A 22,550-nucleotide genomic window follows, 5' to 3' on the forward strand; every position below is an offset into this window, starting at 1 on the left:
TTCTCTGTACAGGATGTGTTAACTTTCACTTAGAAAATCAATTTTAAACTGTTTCTAAAGCTTAGATAATGGACTTCTGCTTACCATTCTCATCTTAGAGAAGTTAACAAGGTTGTCCTCTGTGTAGTTCGGTGTGCCCTCCTCAATGAACGCCAGGTCTGTGAGGTACATCCCCAAGTATGGCACACAAGGAGGGTCACAACTAGTGGACACATTAGCACCCATCAGATAATGTACACTCATCTTCACTCATATATACAATAAAACATTGCAACTGACAAGTACTGTTTAATCCAAATAACTGCCTGGAAGTAAAAAAAAACAGCGCAACAAACAATGTTCAAAGTATTAAGTTAAATCCAGTTTACTTTTTCAAAGCTTCTCGTAGGTTCTTGAATCTTCCCTCAGATGAGACCAGCTTCTGCAGCTTGTCAATGACGGTTTTGGTCTAAAGAATGATTAAGACCAAATACAATTACAAGGTATCACTTTAAACCTTTATACTTTCATTTTAGAATAAAAAAACAAACAAACAAAAAAAAAAACAATATATGAAAGTACTTCTATGCCACTAACAAGTATTCACACATTATCCAGAATTGGCACAACCCTCAATGCACAGTTAGTACAGGAAGTGGATTTGTAATTTTCACAAAGAAATACAACTACTATCTCTTTATACTGTTTTAAAGGGCCCATATCTTATTTTTTTCATGTATGCCAGTTTAGTCAGTTAGTTTTCCATACCGAAAACAGTCACAATTCATTTTCACATGACCATTTTTCTTCTTTTTTTAGAATTATACATGCTGTTTTGATCATTGTGCCTTAAAGTGTCCTCTTTTCTTACTGGCTGTTATATACTGGGCCTCATTCAAAAGCAGTCTGAACTGAAACACTCCTTATATTTTAGAATGGATGACACTCAACTGCTGTTGGCTGAGTAGATGGGTATATGTAAATGGTTGGTTTTTAACATTTTACAGCTTAGTTTCTATTTATAAACTGTGTAGACTGCAGAGTGAAGATGTTGAAATTTTAACAATGTTAGTATGCTATAGTAATATCTTTGCTTTTAAAAAAAGGATTTTCATGATATGAGCCTACCGTACTGTTATGAAAGTATAAGTTATTCATTTTTCAGCATCAGACAAAAACAGAAAACATATATGTAACAGAAATTTACACAGTAGCCTTGGCAATTAAATATCATTTTAAACTGTTCAGTGTTTAGTGTGTTCATTGTTTGCCTTTATTACAGCTTCCATTCTATTTGGGAGACTTGCTATCAGTTTTCAAAGATATGTGCAGGGAATTTTCCCCTCACCCCCAGAGTTCAGTCTTAGAAGTTGGTTGCATTTTCTCTTTCTCATGATCCAAGTTGTCCCAAACACATTCAGTGATGTTGAGGTCTGGGCTCAGGGGTGGTCAGTCTATTGTTCTGAACACAAGAGCAGCTACTATGCCTAATTTCCAAATTTTCTTCTTTTGTCTTCTATCTTTTCTCAGTAAGGGCTTTTTGACAGCGACAAATCCTTTCAGACTCATAGCATTGAGTGTTTCTTCACAGCGGAAGAATGGACAGAATTCTTTCGGATCTGAAATGAGAGTGGAGCTTGATTTTCTCTTCTCTCACTCAAAAATTAAAATTTTTAAGTAGTGTTTATCTGATGGGCACAGTATTGATGGTCCACCAGGTCTTTCATGGTTGTAATCTCATTTTCTCTAAATCTTTTAACAATTTTTGAACTCCAGGTTTTCATTTATTTTCTCTTTGACTTTTCATTTTATTATGCAAGTGGATTGTCTTGAATATCCAATCTCCTCAGAAACAGTTCCTGAAAAGTTAATAACTTAAAGAAAAGACTGAATAAAGTACTTAAAAGCCTCCCCTGACTGGAGCCTAAACAACAAATGGTGGTGTCTGATGTTTGCACAGTGCTGTCCTTCTGAGCGTTCTCAGTAACCCACACAACAATGCATCCATTCTCATATAGTGTGCACATAAAAGGAACCATATGCATGTGTTGTATAGAGTGTGGTTTAACAGACTGACAGTGCTTCTCCTTCCTACCTGTTTGGAGACTTTGAGCCAGGTCTTTTTGAGGCGGAAGATGGCGCTGCGATTGAGGGAGGAGGTGATCTCCAGCACAGCGTTGTAGTTATGGAGACAGCGGCAAATGTCGGCAACTGCCACCCACTTCTCCATCACTGCCACCCGTGTGTTCACATCATCGCAGCGCAGGATCTCTGATGCAATCAGGTTGCTTATCTTTTGAAGGGAAACGGCGGGGTTAGTGTGAGTAAGAGAACTTCTTCAGTGCGAGACAGGTTATAACTACATAACGCACACATTAGTTTCCTACTAATTAACTAATAATGTGTAATACTTAGGGAATTACATGTCTTAAGGTGTAATTATAATCAGTTTGAAAATTTTGATATTGGTCTAGGCCAGTGTTTAGAAATCTACCTTTCTGTATTATGCCATGTATTATATTGACCCCTTATTACAGGTCTACTAAGGCTTACTATTCAGTAACTACATGCACGCCACAGCAAACTGGTTGAGCTATTCTTAGATTATAGAATTGTGTTATAAAACCTTTTGCCTGCTGACAGGCCCTGGTCATGTAAGGGGTTAAATTGCATGTGTCAATACAGAGAAAACAGTAAAATGTGCAATGCTGGGAAACTCCAGCACAAGGGCTTGGAAACACTGTATTAGACCTGCTGTAAAAGGCAATGTCATAATAGATTGATACTTACATCATTGAAATGCTTTGTTGTTTTCATGATGTAAGGTGTCTTTTCATTTTTGTCATTCTTCATCCAGCCTTGGCCAAAGAATTCCCTGGAAACAGTAAAGAGAACTTTTCGAAAACAGTTTGGGACCTTTAACACAGTCGTTCTAACTACTCTGTTAAACATTTCAATTCACTTCAATTCATTATTTATTGTTTGTTATGAACTGTACTGTCAGTACATTTTATTGCAACAGCACATCCTCTCTGTTATATATCCTATATATATGTATATCTCATCTTTACTGTGTTGATGTGATGGTACATATTTTTTTTTCATGTTTTGATTAAGTCTCTATGGCTCTATTAAAGGAGAATTTCACTGTGTAACACTGGGGAGTGATGAGACGGACGCATATGCTGAGATGAGAGAGATTTATTAAGGGCAAATCCATAATCAGGGTCAAAACGGGTCCAGGGTCAGAGAGCCAACACGGAGAGATCGGGGAGCAGACATGACGAAAAGAAAAATGGAAAAAACACAACGTAGACCGGAATAAACAAACACCAGACAATATCAAACACTACCAAACACTACAATACAAAACAATGACCAGCAAACTAACAGGGGAAAACACAAGGCTTAAATATAGAAACAACGAGGGCTAACAATACACAGGTGGATAACACAGGTGAGAACAATCAAGGGCGGAGCCAAGAAACAAAGGGACAGGACAGGGAAGAATCAAAACAAAGAAAGCAAATGGACAAAACAAAAGCACATGGAGGACTGGAAGGGGCCAATCGTGACACACTGATTTTTCAAAATTTCTGCATTGATGAGCTGCAAACAAAGTAATTAAGAGTGGTCTGGTGTTAAATACTTAATTGTAGAGAAACTTACTGACAGATTTTTTAGTGTTAGTGACAGGAACCAGGGGTTGTGATGTCTGCAACGCAAATATGGCCATTTTATTTACTATCCGAAACCACCAGTGGACCTACACAAGTTTTTATATGTAATGTTGATTATGATAAAATAGTGTTAAACATGAAAACATATATATGGGTTTTATTTCCTTTATTTTGCCTTAAAACATGATCAGGAATGAAAATGTAATTAATGTAAAATATATTTCAGGGCAAAATCTTTTCATAAATCTATGGTAAAACAATATCTAAGTCATTAAGAAGCCATTATATTCATAACCATTTCATGTAAAAACTTTCTGTGAGGGAATTTTAGAGGCATTAAACTCTGAACAGCTGGTTCCTTTCAACACTACTGACAATAGAGATTTCACATTATACCACTCTGAATGACTTTGTTTACATTTTAACATGCTAATCACATTGATTTTTGATTAGAACAGAGTTTATTAACATATAGTGGTACAGTAACAACCCCTATTTTAATTAATGAGATAAAGAGAGATTGGAAAATCCTCATACAAAAATAAATTACAACTGTTTTTGGCATATAAACCAGAACAATCATCTGTGGACTATCAGGGGACAAAAATACAAAACAAATGCAGGATATGGGCCTCTAATAGAGGGCCTTACAATACCTTCAAATCATTCAATGTTGAAAAATGTGTACTCACTCATATGGGATGACTTTGAATACCAGGTGGTCCAGGAGGGTGAGCTGCTCTGCAATCTCCAGAGCTGAGTGATTCTCAAAGGGCTCTGCTTTACCACCATCAGCCTGATACACACAAACACACACACACACACACACACTTTAGACATTAGCTATGATAATGTAAGTCATCTATTCCCACATAAATCCCATGATATTTCTAGTCTCGAGAAACTGCTGTGGAACACAGCTCCTAGCTGTTAGTGTGTATTACATGTTCAGTCTGAGTGTGTCTCCTGCTTAATTAGGTCTGAAATCCACTTAATTCAAAATGTGAAATAACTGCTGCTTTGAATGTGACCCAATATCGGCCCACTCACCATCTGCAGCACCTCCTCCAGAGTGATCTGATTGTCACCAGGGTCCTCCTGAGTGAGTGTCCTATCAGAAGAATTATGAACAGTCTTTACACAGCCTAAGGGCTCAGAAATTGCTCTGCAATCAGCAACATTGCAATTAGGGGAGTAATCTGGGCTTGACTAAATGGAGACTAATTGAAAACGTTGTTGATTCTGTCGACTTGAAGTGCTTCTTAGATATGACTCTCCAATACAGCAGAGTGTGGTTAAGGTCAGGTATATGCTAAGAATAAGACATATAACTAAAGACCCCCAGTAAAATTACTTTTTTTTGTTTTTCTAAGTGTAAATAAGTTAATACATCCTCTACAGAGAATACACATAAATATGGCCCAAACCAAAAAGTTTTGCATACAGCTGTATATACACTGAACTGCTAGCTTATTAGTAACACATATCTGGTACCTACACTGGCCCTGACACTTGTACCAGTGCTACATACATTGTCATGCCACTACCGTACCATTGTCACTGCTGTGCTAAGAATTCACCACTAAAATAATATCTGGTCAGTGGTGGTCCTATGGTGTTCTCATTGTTGGACAGCATAGAAGTGCAGCTGATAAGTTGTGCAGCAGATACAGTCAACAATTGTAAATCTACGAAGGGCACCTATATGGTACCAAATAAACTACTGATTGAAAACAAGTTAACACATCCTCTGCAGAGAACTAATTTAAATATGTTTTTATGCAAATAGTGATGAGTTTAACATATTGGAAAAAAATAAAACAGAAAAGGTATTATATGCTATAACTTTTATGTTATACTTTTTATCAATATATAAAATAGATTCCACTCTGTGATATTCTTACACTTTGGAAAATTTAAAATCTCTTTACAGTAAAGTATCAGCAGATAACACAGCTCTGACATACAGCACTAAAATGCTGAATAGATTCAAACAGAAAACTGCATTTTGTGTTTTTTGCTGTTGTTTAGTATATTATTTAAAAAATGTACACATTTGATTGAGAGCTGTATTGTTTCATTTGCAAGGTTAGACTGTTGAAAAGAAAGTGTGTTTTTTCATCAGTATTAAAAATAAAAAAGCTTCTGAATGGGCAAATGTATTCAAGAAACTGAGAAAAACTGTGACAGTGACAAAAACATTTTTGCATTTTGCAGCACATTACAGTCTAGATAACAGCAGTTTAAGTAAGTACTCCTACTCCTACCCATGGGTAGTGATGTGATTAGTAAAATATACACCACAACATTTTAACGTCCAGTCAACAGTATCAACTGGACAAACAAGCTACAAAAACAGACAGTCTGTGCCACCATAAGGAATATTTAGCAGACTTGGATGTTCTCTAGGTAAGCTCTACCTTATGATGTTGGCCGCTGCTTTTCTTTCCTGGGTCAGCAGCTCGGGATCGTGCATAACTTCCTCTAAGAAACTGATCACCTTCATTTTTAGCTCCATGTTGGTCTCAAAGTCCTGTATGTGAAAACACAAACAGAGCGAGAGAAAAAGAGGGATAGAGACAGAAAAAAGCAAGAGAGAATGAAGGCACAAATAGTTTTCAAGACAAAAGCAACTGCAGACAATAGAGCTTGTTTCAAACAGTCTACTTAAAATGTTTTTTGTTTGTTAAAAGTGAGCAGATGGCACATCACCTGCGAGTGCTTCGATACCCAGTGTCTCAGCACATTAAGAACTCGGTTAGTTGCTGCCCGGCGAATCACAAACTCCTTATCTCCGTTCCTCTGGTCTGTGGGAAACCCTGGGAACCAATCACAAGTCATATTGACCATTTTCTGCCCAGCAACTAATATAGCTTCCCTGTATGGGTTTATTACGAGTGCTGTGCTGATACCTGTGCTGGCTAGAGACATGCGGCGGTACTTCTCCTTGGTCGGTGTACCCTCATTGGCACCGGCCGTGGCGATAGCGAAGGCAGATGCTGCTGAGAGCGCGCTGCGATTGTTGTCCAATTCTCGGCAGGATGACATCACCATGCCATTGTTGTAGGAGAAGAGGGAGAACTCTACATAATGACAGAGCAAGAAATATATTCACTCATTATACAATGAGTGACGTGGGAGCATTTGATTAACTTAAGACTTCAAACGATCTCTGTTTAATTGAAGTGAACATATTCATATTTAGAATTCAATCACAAAGGCTTATGAATAAAGAAGTTTTAATCAGGGCTGCACAATATAGGCAAATTATAATATGGTGATTCTATCTCATGAGCTTATGATATGCCCTGCACAGTATATTGAAAATGAAGAACACTGGCCGCTATTTGAAATCTATATTTGATGATATACAGTTGTATGCAAAAGGCTAAAAAAATGTTTGTTCTAAAATGTTTTCAAACTAAAAATAAGTTCACATTCTCTATAGATTTGCACATTTTGAAGCAGAATTAAAGTTTATTTTCTGAATGTAAAATATTTGGGGGATGAAAAAGCCTGTGCAAAAGTTATGACATATTCTATATTTTCTTTTATTTTTTCCAATATGGAAATTAAAAATTAATAGAAACTATTTTTTTTTAAGTTTGTTACCTGTAGAGGGTGTGTTATTTTCCAACCAAGTGTGTTCAAAATTTTGCATACAACTGGATTTAATGTAGAATGTGTGTTTTCTGTTGAAGAGTAGAATGTTTAAGTGATGCTGGGCTACACTGTTAAAATGATATGTATGTACACATATCTGTATGCTGATCCAGGTGGATATAGTCCCAAATTCTACATTTTATAAATGTTTATAATGTGCAATATCTGCATTGATAAAAGCACATATGTACGTAAATGATCACATATTGGCCCACACTTCCCATATTGATGCATCCCTATTAAGAATACAATCATTGGTTTGACACAATTAACAACATGTCTGCATTATTTTGACCAAAATATGCAACTCATCAAAACACCTCTGAGCTTAGTCCGGATGCTCACCGCACACAAGACACTGTTTTGTAATTGATAAGAGGGCTCATTAACATGAGTTTCACACATCAATATTACTTGCAATAATATACAGTGTGCAGCCCTTGTATTAATGTAATTCATACGCAACCTTTGTCAGCTACAGAATTAAATAGAAGAGCGATAAATAATGATAATGAATTAACCAAAGACCACATCCTTTTCCTCTAATGAAAGCCTCAGTAACAATTTAATGTGCACTAAAAGGAACAGCTTCCCCTTTAAAATACAGTAGGTGTCACATAAGACGTGATCCGCTCAAGCAGAAATAATGGAAGCAGTGACATTATCACTGCAGTGGATGAGCCTTCAATGATGACCTATAAAAATGTCACAAATATCTACTGCAGCAAATGCACCTTCAGCACCGGCCTCAAACCAGTTTAGCAGCAATGGGCGAGAAAGCAATTTGTGTTCTCTGTCAGGTGGAGAACGACTGAATGTTTTTACTTTCAGTGGGGTGATGTGGTTTGGTTAGAAATGCTCATTTTCTATCATGGGGAGGTTTGGCATGTTCTTGCAGACTGTGGTTCATCTTCTTCAGTGTGTGTCAGTGTCCAACAGGGGGCAGCATCACACACAAAATCACCAACTGCATTTCCAGCAAGACAATAGGCAGGGCTTTGATTTCCAAGATGGTCGAGACTAAAAATAGCCCGTAAAACAAAAATGCTTAGAGACTACAGAAAACAGGAGTCTACAATGTCATGTCATATAAAAAGAACATTCTGCTGTTCATTATGAGCAGCAAAAACTATGCAAGTTGATTTTACACTGGTATGTCAACAAGGCTTAACATTGACACTGGCTCACATGTATGGAACATAGTGGTCATTGTTGATCTCTGACCTTAAATTCAGATAGCAGATCTGCGAGAAAGCGAAGACCCTACAGCTTCAGCTGCACTCAAGCAAACCCCCATAACCAGGGACGGCAGAGAGAATACATGCTGATGGTTGCTATGGTACAAGTTTTCCAAACACCTACTCACGCCTCCTTTGGCGTTTCCCTGCGCTTTTTGTTTTCTTTTCTTTTTTCTTTTTTTATAACCCACAGAACAAATGAGATTCTGCATGAATCGTGCCTTGGGAGGCTTCCGTCTCCCAGCTCAGAATTAGTTCAGGCCTACATGAGCACGAAGTGTGCTCTGAGATGCTACAAGAATCAAAAAATGTGCCATCTTAGGTAGAATATAAGCAGTAACACAGCAATTACACATATGGAGAGAAGCCTCATCAGAAGCGTACACTATTCAAAATTTTGGAATCTGTGTTTTCAATAATATAAAGCCAATCTGGTTGCAGATACATGTATAAAATTATTCTAATATGTAAGGTTTTGTATTGTTCAAAATCTGAAAAACCTGATTACTAAACAATCGTTTTTTCAGTGCCTTCTATTTTAAAATACAAACCAAAAATGTGTGTGGCTTAAAGGGCCCATATCATGGTTTTTTGTTTAAATGAAAGCATTTGATGTACAGTGTAAACACTGTTTAGAGCTTCAATAAGTAACATTCAGCCCCTGTCCATACAGGCCATATGTGGAAAGCAAAGCTTTCCTAAAGATGGTCAAGCACTGCTGACTCAGTGTGAGTGAAAGTCAGTGTGATGATCCATTGATAAGGCTGATTTTGGCTGGTATAAGAGGTGCAGGTGGCTCATCTGCGGGAGATGCAGGTGCTCAGGTTTACTTGCACTCGGGCAGCAATGGCTCGGCCGGCAATGCAGGGACAGAGTGTACCATACCTGAGGAGTTTTTGCACTTGACGTTTTTCGGGGTGGTGGGCGATTTGGTGGGCGAAGACTCAGCCTCTGCGTCGTCGCTCTGGACCTGCTCACTGTCACTCTCCTCTCTCACTGAAATATCTGCAGAAATTCCAGAACTTAAGACCTCCATATTGGAGCAAATGTACATTCACTACACATGGCTAAATGTTTGGAAGCAACACTAACTTTCTAAAAATAAACATATGCATTTTACTAGTTCAAGTGTTCATTCTGATTGTAATGATATCAACTTGATTCTCACATACTCCTGCAGGAATGAACTAAATTATTAAAAATGTGTTATAATTATTAATTATCAACAGGGATGCTCAATAATACATGAAAGCCATTGGACAGGTACTTGCTTAAAATATATTTACAGTCATATGCAAAAGTATGAACACCCCCTGTCAAATTACATGTTCTGTTAATCTTGTAAGTGAAAATAACACACCATCTGCAGGGAACACACTCAAACATCACATTCTCCTGCAAATTGAATTTCTGCATATTGGGAAAAAATAAAACAAAAACTAGTAAATGTCCAATAATTTTTGTCCAGTATAAATTTCGTGGGTTTTTTTCAATATGTGAAATTCAGCTAATAAAAAGTACACTATGTAGACAAAGGTATTGGGACACCCACACATTATACCTACAGGAGCTTTTATGCCATTCCATTTTAAATCCATAGGCATTAATATGGAGTTGGTCCCCCCTTTCCAGCTATATCAGCTTCCACTTTTCTGGGAATCCTTCTACAAGATTTTGGAGTGTGTCTGTGGGAATTTTGGTCCATCAATCCTAAGCATTTGTGAGGTCAGACACTGATGTTGGACGAGAGGCCCTGGCTTGTAATCTCCATTCTAATTTATCTCAAAGGTGTTTGATGGGGCTGAGGTCAGATCTCTGTGTGGGCCAGTCAAGTTCTTCCACACCAAACTCACCCAACCATGTCTTCATGGACCTTGCTTTGTGCACTATGGCACAGTCAAGCTGGAAGAGAATGGGGCCTTCATCAAACTGTTCCCACAAAGTTGGAAGCATACAATTGTCCAGAATGTCTTGGTATACTGAAGCATTAAGATTTCCCTTCACTGGAACTAAGGGCCCCCATAGCATTATCCCTCCTCTACTAAACTTTACAGTTGACACAATGCAGTCAGGTAGGTAATGTTCTACGTGCATTCACTGAACCCAGACTCACCCATCAGACTGCCAGATAAAGAATCATGATTCGTCGCTCCAGAATATGTATCCACTGCTCCAGAGTCCAGTGGCAGCGTGCTTTACACTACTTCATCCGACACTTGGTGCTATGCTTGGTGATGTAAGGCTTGCATGCACGTGCTCGACCATAGAAACCCATGCCATGATTCTCCTGGCACAGTTTTTGTACTGATGTTAAAGCCAGAAGAGGTTTTGAACTCTGCAGTTACTGAGACAGCAGAGCGCTGGTGACCTTTATGCATTATGCGCCTCAGCATTCAGCAACCCCACTCTGTAACTTTACATGGTCTGCCATTTTGTGGGTGAGTTGCTGTGGTTTCTTAATGCTTCCACTTTTCAATAATACAACTCACAGCTGATTGTCTAGGAAGAAAGAAATTTTGCACTTGTAACAATGACATCCTATTACAGTACCACACTCAAATACAGTGAGCAATTTAAGACAATCCATTCTTTCACAAAGATTTGTAAAGGCAGACTGCATGGCTAGGTGCTTGATTTCACACATCTGTGGCAATGGGACCAAATGAAACACCTGAATCCAATGAGTAAGAGGAGTGTCCCAATACCATATAATGTAATTATGCATTGAATGTGTGTTCTCTGTGAAGGATGTGTACTTTTTTCTCTCTCAGAAAATCAACAAAATAATTTGACCAGAGGGTGCCCAAACTTTGCATACATTTGTTTAGACTTTACCAATGTTATTTAATGTATTCAGTTTATGAATGTTTAAGGACTAAGTTTCTAAATAAAACTTAAGAGCATGAAGAACTTTTGCATCATGTAAAGATTCTGTAGAATATATGGGAAACTGATGGCTGCAAAAACTTTTATTTACCTGCTCAAACACACTAAATGAACCTGGCAGTTAACTGATAAGTTGAATCAGGGAGACCACCCAATTATGCAGAAATTCAACCCTCTAGAACTGGAGGTTGCCACTGCTGTACAATAGCAATTAAAATTTATCCTAGAACTGTATGTTCAAGCCTAGAACCATTTAGGAACCTTAATTTGTAGGAGTGAAAGACTCTTCAATTTAATTTGGCAGTGATTAACACAACATGTTCAAAGTCAGTGAACATGTGTTAATCACTGGCAAATTAGCTTAACTGATCCACAATCACAAATATAAAGAAAATATTAAAATGGAGTAATTGTTCTCTCAGTTGTTATTGTCTCTTACTGACAACATACTAATAATCTAAAAGAAATACAAAAACACATAACCTCTATTTGGATGGCACTGGAATACTCTGGCACGGTCACTCACCCTGTTTGGCCAGTGTGGACTCCTCAGCCCGGTCAGATTTGCTCTCTCCCTCATCAGGGATTTTGCTGGCGATGGGAGTGGACACATAGAGCTTGTTGATGTCCAGCGTGGTCTTGCTGAAAGGGGACATGGCAGAGTACATGCTTGCATAGCCGTTAGAGGAGCAGCTGAGGGCGGCCAGGTCCAGCGCTTTGCCGCCCGTTATGATGGGGATGTTGAGGGAGAGTTTGCGGCGGCGGTTAGGTGAAGATGTCTTAGCGATGGCCAGTGGAGGAGGAGAGGAAAACTTTCGGCTCGCACGGGGAGACTTAGGTGGCTCTCCGTACAATAGCTTATTGTTCTGACTACTGGCAAAGAACAACTCCAGAGAACTACAAATAAGAAAGAAAGATAGAAAGAAAGTTTGTGTTTGAATAGTATTATATTACTGCCACAGGTTGGCTGTGACTCTGTAATTTGAAGATTTTACAAATTAACTTGATGACATTGCTGGGATATCACAGGACATAACACAATCATAAAGAACTGAAACATAACCATTCAGAAATCTCACTCACAGTGTTTACTACAGTGCCATTTGATTCGCTGCCACATCACTGCATGTCACACATAAAGCTGCAGGTTTTTGGAGTGCTCTAGGCCCTTATGAGGTTTTCATGAAAAGAACAACCTGGCAAGCGATGATGTGTCAATGTGTCTTAATACAAAGCCATATTTGGTTTTGGAATAAGACCAAATAAGGCTTTCCATGAAGCATAATCATTTCTGGTGAGCAGCAACATGCCACTGTTAGGAAAACATCAGAAATGCTGAAATTACACTACTCTTGTAGCAATATTTTCAGAATTCATGGATTTTGTTCATAAAGATTCAGACACAACATGGCTTTTATGGCTTTTAATGGCTTTTATGGCTTAATACTGGTACATGCTGTACCAAAAAGAAAGGCTAAATGATAATGAGAACATCTCAAGCATTTACTGTTTGTACAGTAGTAGTGGACTATTGTGGTATTTATGTTTCATTCTACATTTTTGGATATTATTAGTCTTCCCTGTAATTTCCCTATAATTAAATAATGTAGTTTCCATGACTCCTTTTCATGCTCTATTTACCCTATTGGATTAAACAGGCTGTTTATGTTACTGTGCCTTTAACACTGACATATGTAAATAACGTCTATTTTGATTGGGTGATCCCTTCACAGTGCACCCCCTGCACACTATCTTTTCAAAGCAGGCCAGGCTGAAATATTTGGAATAAACTATTGGAGAAAAAACTTTTGGATGCTGGAAGCCTGCAATGATACACTTTCTTCCCAACAGTGAAATGTTTATCCATTTATCCCCATTTAACCCTTATCACTTCAAACTAACCAGGCAGACAAAAAACTTGTTGTTGCATCACAGTGAGGCTGAAGCTGCTCTTTTTGCAGTTTTGTTTCCAAATATGGAGTGAACACTTAACAATGTTTACACAGCACAACAAACATGTATATTTAAAAAAAGCTAAGAAATTTGCTACATTGCCCCCAGGGGTGAATGTGTGTGTGTGATCACTTTAACAGTGTCCAGTGTAGTTCCTGCCATACCAATGCACCTTTGCACAATGGCACACATATATATACCACACATTACAGCTTAAGTTAATGCTCTTCTTGGTAGTACACACTGTCTACCCCCCCCCCCCCCCCCCCCCCCCCCGGGTTTCATGGCACTGGTCAGGAATTCTACTCCTTTTCTTGATCAGTAGAGAGCAAAGTGCTGTTTGGAGCTGCAGTGTACTGATGAAGAGGAAAAAAAGAAAATCCTCCAGAGCACGCGTGTGGCATAGTGTTCATATTTGCCAGTAAAGGCTGCGGAGAGCTCTCCCACACGCCGCGCCACCCTCAGCGTCATCCAGCACCCAGAAATAGAGTGCTCTCTGACAGGCTAGGTGAGCGACAGGGGAGATGAGCGGGGGAGGCCCGGGGAGGGGGGGCTCTGGGTGTAGGAGTGTGGGAGGCCCCCGGCTCTGGCTGCAGAGACAAAGAGAGATACAGAGAGAGAGGGAGAGAGAGAAGGTTTCAGTAAAGAGGAGTGGGGAAGGGGAGGGAGGGAGTGAGAGAGAAAGAGACAGAACACAGAAATGCTGGAGAGAGTGGGAGATAGTTGAGGTAAGGAGAGAGAATTAGAGAGGTGAGGAGGGAGAGAGAGAGATGGAGAAGGAGATGGGTGGGAGAGAAAGGCACAGATGGAGATGGAGAAAAAAAAAGGAACTAGAGAGAATGAGAAGAATGAGAGCAAGACAGAGATGGAGAATGAGAAAATGGGAGACCAAAATAAAGGAGAGATAGATGCAGATAACAGAGAGAGAAAGAGGGAGAAAGAGAAAGAGAGAGAGTGAGAGAGTTGTGGAAAAGAGAGTGATGCCGAGTCAGTGGAGAAAGAAGGAAGGAGGGAGAGCTGGACAGAGAGAGAAGCAGAGGAGGGATTGGCTGTAAATGTGTAAACTAAATATTTCATCCAGCAGCTCGTCTGCAGGCGGCTGAGGGTGGGGTCCTGCAGCAGAGTGGCCAGTTGCTAAGGTGACGGTGACAGACCCTGCTGAGACGCTTCAGTTAGGCAGGCAGGCAAGGGGGCCGAGCCCCAATTACTGCTGCAGAACATACGCATACTTTAGGATGACACACATCCAGGCTTCTACTTCACAGCATCAATATCAATCTCTCTCTCTCTCTCTCTCTCTCTCTCTCTCTCTCTCTTTCTTGTCCACCCTTCATACACATACAGACACCTGTACTCCTGTCCTGTAGGCCCTTGCACAGAGAGATCCTAGAGGGAGCCTGAGCCCTCTGCCCTTTTTACCCTCAGCCTGCAGAAATAATCCTTGGTCAATGTATATTATAATTGCATAAGAGCTCTGTGGAGCTGAATAACTCCCTGGTTCATACTTGGCAGAGTGAGTAACACTGCAGCCTTATTAGTTGGAGATTGGAACTTTTAGGCTGCCATGGGACAAACTCTTAACATGATTATACTGTCTCTCTCAGTGGCAGTTTCTGTAATATGTAAAGGAAGTTTAGTTTATGTCCCTGTTGCCCTTTGTAACTTCTTGCCCCTGCCCCACACAACATTGTTTAGCAATACTAGCAGGTGCAGGACTCTCACAACTTCTCACACGCAGAATGGTAAAAATTAAATTTTGGCTCTGAAAAAATTGACGCTGTCACAGCAGTCTACTTTTTAGACAGCATTAATAATAAACTGGCAACTTGATGCCACAAGTATAGCGCCTTACTGTTGTACATATCAATCGCGGTGCCTTAATATGCCACAGACATGACCGAGAAGCCTGCAGCAGTGTGGCTAGGCTAACCATGGTCACTGAAGTTAGAAGAGATATTTCCATGTTCTCAAAATTAGCTTGACAAACCAACATGTCTCCAAATGTAACCACATTCACTGAGCAGAAATAATTTAGCTCATGTAGAATATGATGACAATACCCCTCAATTAATGTTAAACTGTTAACTTTAGCATTAGCTCAATTACTGATTTCATTCGTTGACTAAAGGATTTCTTTTTGCTTTGAACATATTGAGTATATGAAACACACATTAATGCAAGGTGTAAATAGGCTACACAAGAGTAACACTGTAAACAACAGTAATGCAAGAGTAAACTACTAAAAATAACTACCTATAGAAGCAGACCTAGAATTTTATTATTTAATTAGGACCAGTGTTAGGGCGAGGCCTGCGCTGATCATTCAATTTTAGCTGGCAACTAATCGTCATACAAATAACTATGATTCACAATTTAATCATCTTACTCACTGTATGACACTATTAAAGCCCAAGCCTGAAGTGGCCAAACAGGCTGATCAGCAGATTTGCTTCATACCTATATTTACTTAGTAGCTACAACAAAATTGTACAGACATTAAATGATATACTGCACTGTTGTACACTCATACACACTCACACAAACGTATTACACATTACTATTACACAGAGTCATGTCAAGAGTCAATCAATTCAACCTATCAATTAACTGTCAGTTAATTAGTAGATTTGTTAGTAGAAAAAACACAAAATAGGTTCTCCGGGGCCAGAAAGTGGACGGTAGCCTCTGTAGATATTTCACTTTTCATGGTCAAAACATGTTTTCACCAATCACTGCCTTGCATAATCCAAACAATGGAGAGAAAAGCTCTATTCACAAGCATATCATCTCACACACTCACTTCCACACAAAGCAGAACGCCAACCTCTCAACAAATCCATAAAATCACAGAATGTGCATGAAGCAGGCTGAGCATTTGAACAGGCTGAGTGGATACATCAGGCAACAGATGGTATGGATGTATATTGGACAAAGGTACAGATCTCTAAGATGGCACATTCTGATGTAGGTTGGATGAGTATATCTAAGCTTGTAGTGTCAGTGACACACATTCAGACCATACAGTTCTGTAACCCCTTAAATGGCCAGGGCCAAGTTTTATTACATAATTCTATAACCTGAGACTAGCTCGTGCAGTTTCCAAAGAAGTACTATTACTGAATAATAAGCCTTAGTATGTAATAAGCCTGGGATTTTAAGGGGTTAACTGAACTGTAGATTAATATCTCATCATGGGAACTGCTGAATCTGGATCTTTTTTACTTTTGCCATGCTAACTTTATAAACATTTAAAGTTATTTAAATTTATACCATGAAACTGATCATGAAACAGCACTTTAACACTGCATAACATACCTTGGCTAATCTAATATTTCTAATTTTGGGATTGTTGCAAGAATATTAAGATTTTCCGACTTAGTTCTACATGTTTTACTTTTTTATCAAGTGAAATTATCTCACTATATTGGCAGATAATTGTATTTCTTTCAAACATATTTTTAAAATAAGCCACTATAGTCAATATATGCAGTGAATTCTGAAACACATGCTGCCTATAGCCTTCTAAAGCCAGGCAGTCGTCTGCTCGTCTCAGCCATTAAAGCCACAGTTTTAATGTGATTTTGTTAATCTTAGCTTTATTACATGTAAACATCCACCCTCAGAGGCATTTCCTTTCTGATGTCTCATGAGGTTGAAGGAACCTCCTTATCCTTTCATTATCTAGTATATGAAGGTGCTTAATTTGATTGTTTGCAAACACTGAGAGAGTAAACAAAGTAATTAAAGGACTCAAAATGTTTCGTCAGGTAATTGACTCTTGGCCTTAAGCCATATATATCAATTTGGAGCATTTCTCAGACATCTTGCTTCAACTTCATTGCAACTGTAGTGGCAGGGTGGCAGGCTTAAAAAGCACAGCAGGTACATTAAAAAAATCGTTCAACCAAAAAATGCTAATGAAAAAACTGTAGAAACAAGTTAGCACTATGCAACTGAAAGCATGTAACAGACATCCAGGTGACAGCAGATCTTCTCTTTGAGGAAAAATGAATGCGAATGAGACAAATTAGAAATAATTTAATCACTGTGCCCTGTGGTGAACAAAAACATGTAATACATTTTGTCCTGTGTACACTTTTCCCCCCAAAGTCACTACAGTTACAAGGTTGTTTAACAGTCCAATTATGGATATGAATAATGGGGCCAGTTGTGGGCTGGAGGTTGGGGAACCAGCCCTGTGACCAGAAGATTGCCGGTTTGATCCCCTTGGCTGACAGTCCATGACTGAAGTGCCCTTGAGCAAGGCACCTAATCCCCAATTGCTCCCCGGGCGCGGTGGATGGGGCTGCCCACTGCTCCGGGCAAGTGTGCTCACTGCCCCCTAGTGTGTGTGTGTTCACTAGTGTGCATGTATGTGGGTGTTTCACTGCACGGATGGGTTAAATGCAGAGGTCTAATTTCACAGTGTGCAAACACAGTGATAAATGCTTGTAAATTTTTTTTCTATTCTAATGAGACATATATACTACTACTAGAGCTAGGCCTTCAGTTCTGACCATAGATGTCAAAACTGAGTCAAAAACAAGGGAAAAACACCTCTATCTGCAAGCCTAAGGGTTCCCCACTACATGCTACAAGCAATCTAACACTCCTGCACAGTGAAATGATATCACAGGAAAGTAAGTCTATTACCCTTCAACTCTATTATGTACCCACATCACCTAGTCAAACTACAGCCTACTATTGCCAAAGCAACTTCACATCACATCTGACAAAGCTGGATGCTTTGCATGGGGTATTTTGGTGAATTTGCCAGTTTCAAAATCATGAAACTCCAGGAAGGATTCAGTACTTACTAAGTACTTAAGCATACAGTGAAAAAAACACACTTTAGGGTGTTAGGCTGTTTAAGGACTATTATATTGAAAAGCTAAATGATGCCAGTTCACTGCGCAGCAGTGTTAGCTTGCATGGAGCAATAGTCGTATTTTGGCTTTTAGGTGTATTTCAGAGGATCCAGCAATTTTCAGAAGAAGAATGTCCATGCAGCAAAACTTAGTGGCTTTGGAGCAGCTTATTTCTTTCATAGAGAAAACAAACATAGACACAGAGTTTCTAATATGCACATGATGTATATTATAGTATGACAGAATAACGTCTTCAAAAGTCTATTTAGTGTTTCTCTAAATACACTAAAAATTGTAATGCTTGGAGTTCATCACTTCCACATGAATAAAATATCTTACATCAACACAATCTGGTCTTTCGGTTTACTTACTCTTAGCAATAATGGTGTTGATGTAATATGAATGTGTACAACATTATGATATTTATTCATGTATAAATGATGTGTACATCTGAATCAAGTAACTTCAACACACAACTTTTTTCAGTTAGCATATTCCTTTGCAAGCAAGGTAGATGTGAGACCTACCGGGCTGGGATGGCACTGATGGGCCTCTTGTAAATAGCAATGAGCTTGTCAAGTACAACGTCAGCAGTAGTGAAGACTCGGTAGGAGTGCAGGAACGTGTTGAGGAAATCAATGGAAAGAAAGCGCAGGTCAGTCAGCCGCTCCAGCAGGCGCTCCACACTGGCATAACGGATCTGTAGCACCTTGCACGAGTTCATCATCTTACTGAATCTGATATCCACGTCGTCGCAGTAGAGGCTGGCATCAGACCTGAAGACAGAACATATATGAGCCACCAGCAGTGATACACAGTGATTTGCATCACTACTATTTTAATCATTAAACACATACTTCAGGTTGCTAGTGACATGTGACCTCATTTTCTTCCTCTGTTTCATAAATATTTTCCAGAGAAGCTACAAATAAAATCTCAAATGCAGCAAAATGTTTTCATAGCAACACAGCATTTTGTAAATCAATTTGTGTAGATAAAGTTAGTGGACACCCCTTCTAATTAGTGAAAACAGCTACTTTAGAATGCAACCATCAGTGTATCAGGTGTTCAATTGTGTATGTGCAGCCAGTGTTGCCTAATTAGGCAGTTTTTGGTTGGCCTGGGTGTTAAAGAAGTGGAAAAAATTCACACTGGTTTGTCATGAAAATACGCGAAGCCTAAGATCACAATGTCCAACACTAAGCATCAGTTAGAGAGGTATGAAGCTCCACAGCAACGTTCTCTGTAGGAGTATAGCACCATCCAATACTTTTGGAATGAGCTGTTGTGGCATTTGTGATCCAGAACTTAGGGATACAGCAGTACCTAGGGACACGGGAAGTGGGGGTACTAATTTGAGAACGGCAATTGCTAAAACTCATAATAATCATATGGATATTTATTAATAGAATGGCGACCTGTCCAGGGAGTACCCTGCCTTCCGCCCGATGATCTCCCGCTCACTGTGCATTCTCTCTGCATTTTTGTCCAGAATAAGCAAGCTGATAGACTGTGGATCAGCAGTTTGATGTGTCAGTTATATGTATATATTGTAGTCTCCTGACTCATTATACAGCATAACACATTCTGTTTTAAGTAAATTATCAAAAAAAAAACTAATTAAGTGGAAAACAGCAAATAATTTAGCATTATGTCGTTGTTCATGTCACATATTTGCTGTTTAAATTTTCAGCACCCCCAACTTTAAACACCTTCCCACGTCCCTGTCAGTACCTGACCTCACTAATGTTCTTGTGGCTGAATAATATGAAATATTTGCAGCTCAACATCTAGTGGAGGCTGTTACAGCAGAAAAGGGGGAAACTCCTGTAAATACCCTTGCTTTTGGAAGACATATTCCATGAGCAGGTGCATCTGTACATTGGTTAGCTGGTGAACTATCATAATACAATAACACCAATGATCAGTAATTCTTGATTGATACAAGAGTGCTCTTAAGGGAATTAAAACTTCTTTGATTTAATGTGTGCACTTCTAGTGCTGCCACCATAACTGTATGATTCCACATTCGTACATAACAGAAGTTTTATTATAGGCAGACAAACACATGGATGTGTGTACTGGAAGACTATATCTGGCACACTGACTTTCCTTATGAGCGTGTCACTGGGACTCTTACTTGATCATCTGCGGTACAGTGACTTTTGAGTTCTCCTCAAAGGCATTCATCATCAGCCCATTGCAGCGAATGTTGTCTATGCACTGCGAGAGAGAGAGAGAGAGAGAGACAGTGAACACAGATTTCGAACCACAGGAGGTGAATGGAGAAAGGGGGAAGGGTGCACTGCCCCCTAAGGCTGTGCGGATGACTGAGCAGGAGGTGATGAGAGTGGACATGCCTGGCTGATGTCACTGGTCCAGGCTGACTTCTCTTGGCGTGAGGAGGCCACTAGGATGACGGTGAAGGACTGGCTGTCTTTGGGCTCAACCACTATCTTAAAATCCAGGTGCTCCATGTCCTGGCCGCTCTTGTCAGACTTTGCTGCAAAGCCAAGTAAGACACAAACAAACAAACTGTCATCATCAGTCAATCATCATTAATAAAGCATCAATAAGGCACTTTTAAAATCAGCCATCATGGTAGTTACCAGTAAGTTATGAGAGTCTCATATGCTGCATTTAACAATTTGCAAATAATTTACTCAGCAAACAGGCAAGTGAATGCGCACTGGGCCTTCAGCAGTGCTACTCTGTGAGCTACATTATGGAGTAAGCTATTCGGTGGTGTTAACTATCAAATATTATTCAGCTATACTCATTTATTGTGCTAACTAATTTAATTTTACAACTGAATACATGCATGTGTTGTAGGTAACCTTATACTGTTTTGTCTGGCTAGTTTTCTAAACATTACACACATGTGTAACCTGTAGTGGATGCAACCTATATGAATAACTTCTATTGCCTGTCTATATGCAATTTTTTCAAATTAATATTGTGTAATAAAAGTGATGTATTTAATTTATGTGATTAGGATACACCTTTTCTCATGAATGACTAAAATATGTTACATCAACACAGCTTTGTCTTATTTTTTTTCCACCCCATTCACAGTTTATTTATTTATGCACAATCTGGCAAATACATCTTAATGAACCAATATCCTGCATTTTTCCTTGAGGTCCACTTCTAACATTTGTGTAGTTTTGTAAAAAAAATGCTCACAATTCATTTTTACATGAGTATATGTTAAGTGAGTATATGTAAATGAGGTCTTGTCTTGTGACATCACAGAAACAATTTCTGAACAAGCTCTATTTGCTTATAAGCTTAGTTTCATGGACTGTATGGACTGAGGAGTTAATAGCACATTAGGTTAACATTAGCTTATGTCATGTTTGGCCCCTCCCAGTGTAGTCCATGTGCTTTCTTTGCTTTGATTCCTTCCCAGTCTGGCCCCCTTGTTTTCTGACTCCTCCCCTGATTGTTACCACCTGTGTTTTCCTCATCACTCCCCACCGTTACAGGTTAATAGTACAAAGGTTAACAATGTTTACATATTGCCTCAAACTCCTAAAAAAACAGGAGAATAATATGGGCCCTTTGAATCTTTAAGGTTGTAAATAAGGTCTTGTGGTTTGATGTGAAATGCTCCGTTTTAGAGAATTTGCTCAGTCAGAACTGACAGTGACAGTTGCAATAATGGTGAAGTATAGAGGTATAACACAATTCTATAATCCAAGAAGAGCTCAGCCAGTTTCAAAGTCCTGTAGTTACTAAACAATAAACCTTAGCATGTAATAATGAGTGAGAACTGTGAGTTTAAGGGGTTAACCCTTTTTTGCTCTTATCTCTTACTTATTTTTCAGCAACTGCATGGAAAGGCAACGCAAACTGGCTGCTTTTCTTAAGTTACTGGAGTGAGGAATGGAAGTCTAGCCTGCTGGATTCTTACAAAGACATTTACCTACACTTTGGTATACACATTTTTTCAAGAAGCCCCCAAGTCCTCCTAAATTGATACTATTGAAGTGCTAATCAGGCAGTAACTTCATTAGGAAAGACATAAGAGTAACATAATTTCCGGCATCAATTTGTGGAAATATATTAATAGCTATCCGGTCCATTATGAGGTAATCATGCATTGGTATTTCACAGCAGTAGCTGTTCCATTGCCTGCAGGGATAGATAGAAATCAAAACAATCTGATACTTACACTCATCATCTGTGCTCTCTGGGTCCTCGATCAGTGTGCAGTCGATAAGCGACACCACTCCATTCTGTCGGCCAGAGATACAGAACGGTGAGACGCAATCACCAGA

General features: G+C 39.1%; 1 protein-coding gene across 1 annotated transcript in view; it reads right to left on the reverse strand.

Moving 5' to 3' along the window:
- Positions 1 to 22,550, reverse strand: part of rasgrf1 (Ras protein specific guanine nucleotide releasing factor 1) — a 67,886-nt gene that overhangs the window by 2,620 nt on the left and 42,716 nt on the right. Inside the window, exons 11-25 of the mRNA XM_017711116.2 lie at positions 22,445 to 22,508; positions 20,628 to 20,770; positions 20,408 to 20,490; positions 18,795 to 19,043; positions 11,973 to 12,343; positions 9,446 to 9,565; positions 6,572 to 6,742; positions 6,372 to 6,478; positions 6,080 to 6,192; positions 4,710 to 4,770; positions 4,352 to 4,455; positions 2,770 to 2,854; positions 2,075 to 2,272; positions 369 to 448; positions 85 to 202 (exon numbers count right to left, since the gene is read on the reverse strand). Coding sequence (XP_017566605.1) covers positions 85 to 202; positions 369 to 448; positions 2,075 to 2,272; positions 2,770 to 2,854; positions 4,352 to 4,455; positions 4,710 to 4,770; positions 6,080 to 6,192; positions 6,372 to 6,478; positions 6,572 to 6,742; positions 9,446 to 9,565; positions 11,973 to 12,343; positions 18,795 to 19,043; positions 20,408 to 20,490; positions 20,628 to 20,770; positions 22,445 to 22,508 — 2,067 coding nt within the window. The remainder of the gene's footprint in view (positions 1 to 84; positions 203 to 368; positions 449 to 2,074; positions 2,273 to 2,769; positions 2,855 to 4,351; positions 4,456 to 4,709; positions 4,771 to 6,079; positions 6,193 to 6,371; positions 6,479 to 6,571; positions 6,743 to 9,445; positions 9,566 to 11,972; positions 12,344 to 18,794; positions 19,044 to 20,407; positions 20,491 to 20,627; positions 20,771 to 22,444; positions 22,509 to 22,550) is intronic.

Source organism: Pygocentrus nattereri, chromosome 7, assembly GCF_015220715.1.
Source record: "Pygocentrus nattereri isolate fPygNat1 chromosome 7, fPygNat1.pri, whole genome shotgun sequence".
Lineage (NCBI taxonomy): Eukaryota > Metazoa > Chordata > Actinopteri > Characiformes > Serrasalmidae > Pygocentrus > Pygocentrus nattereri.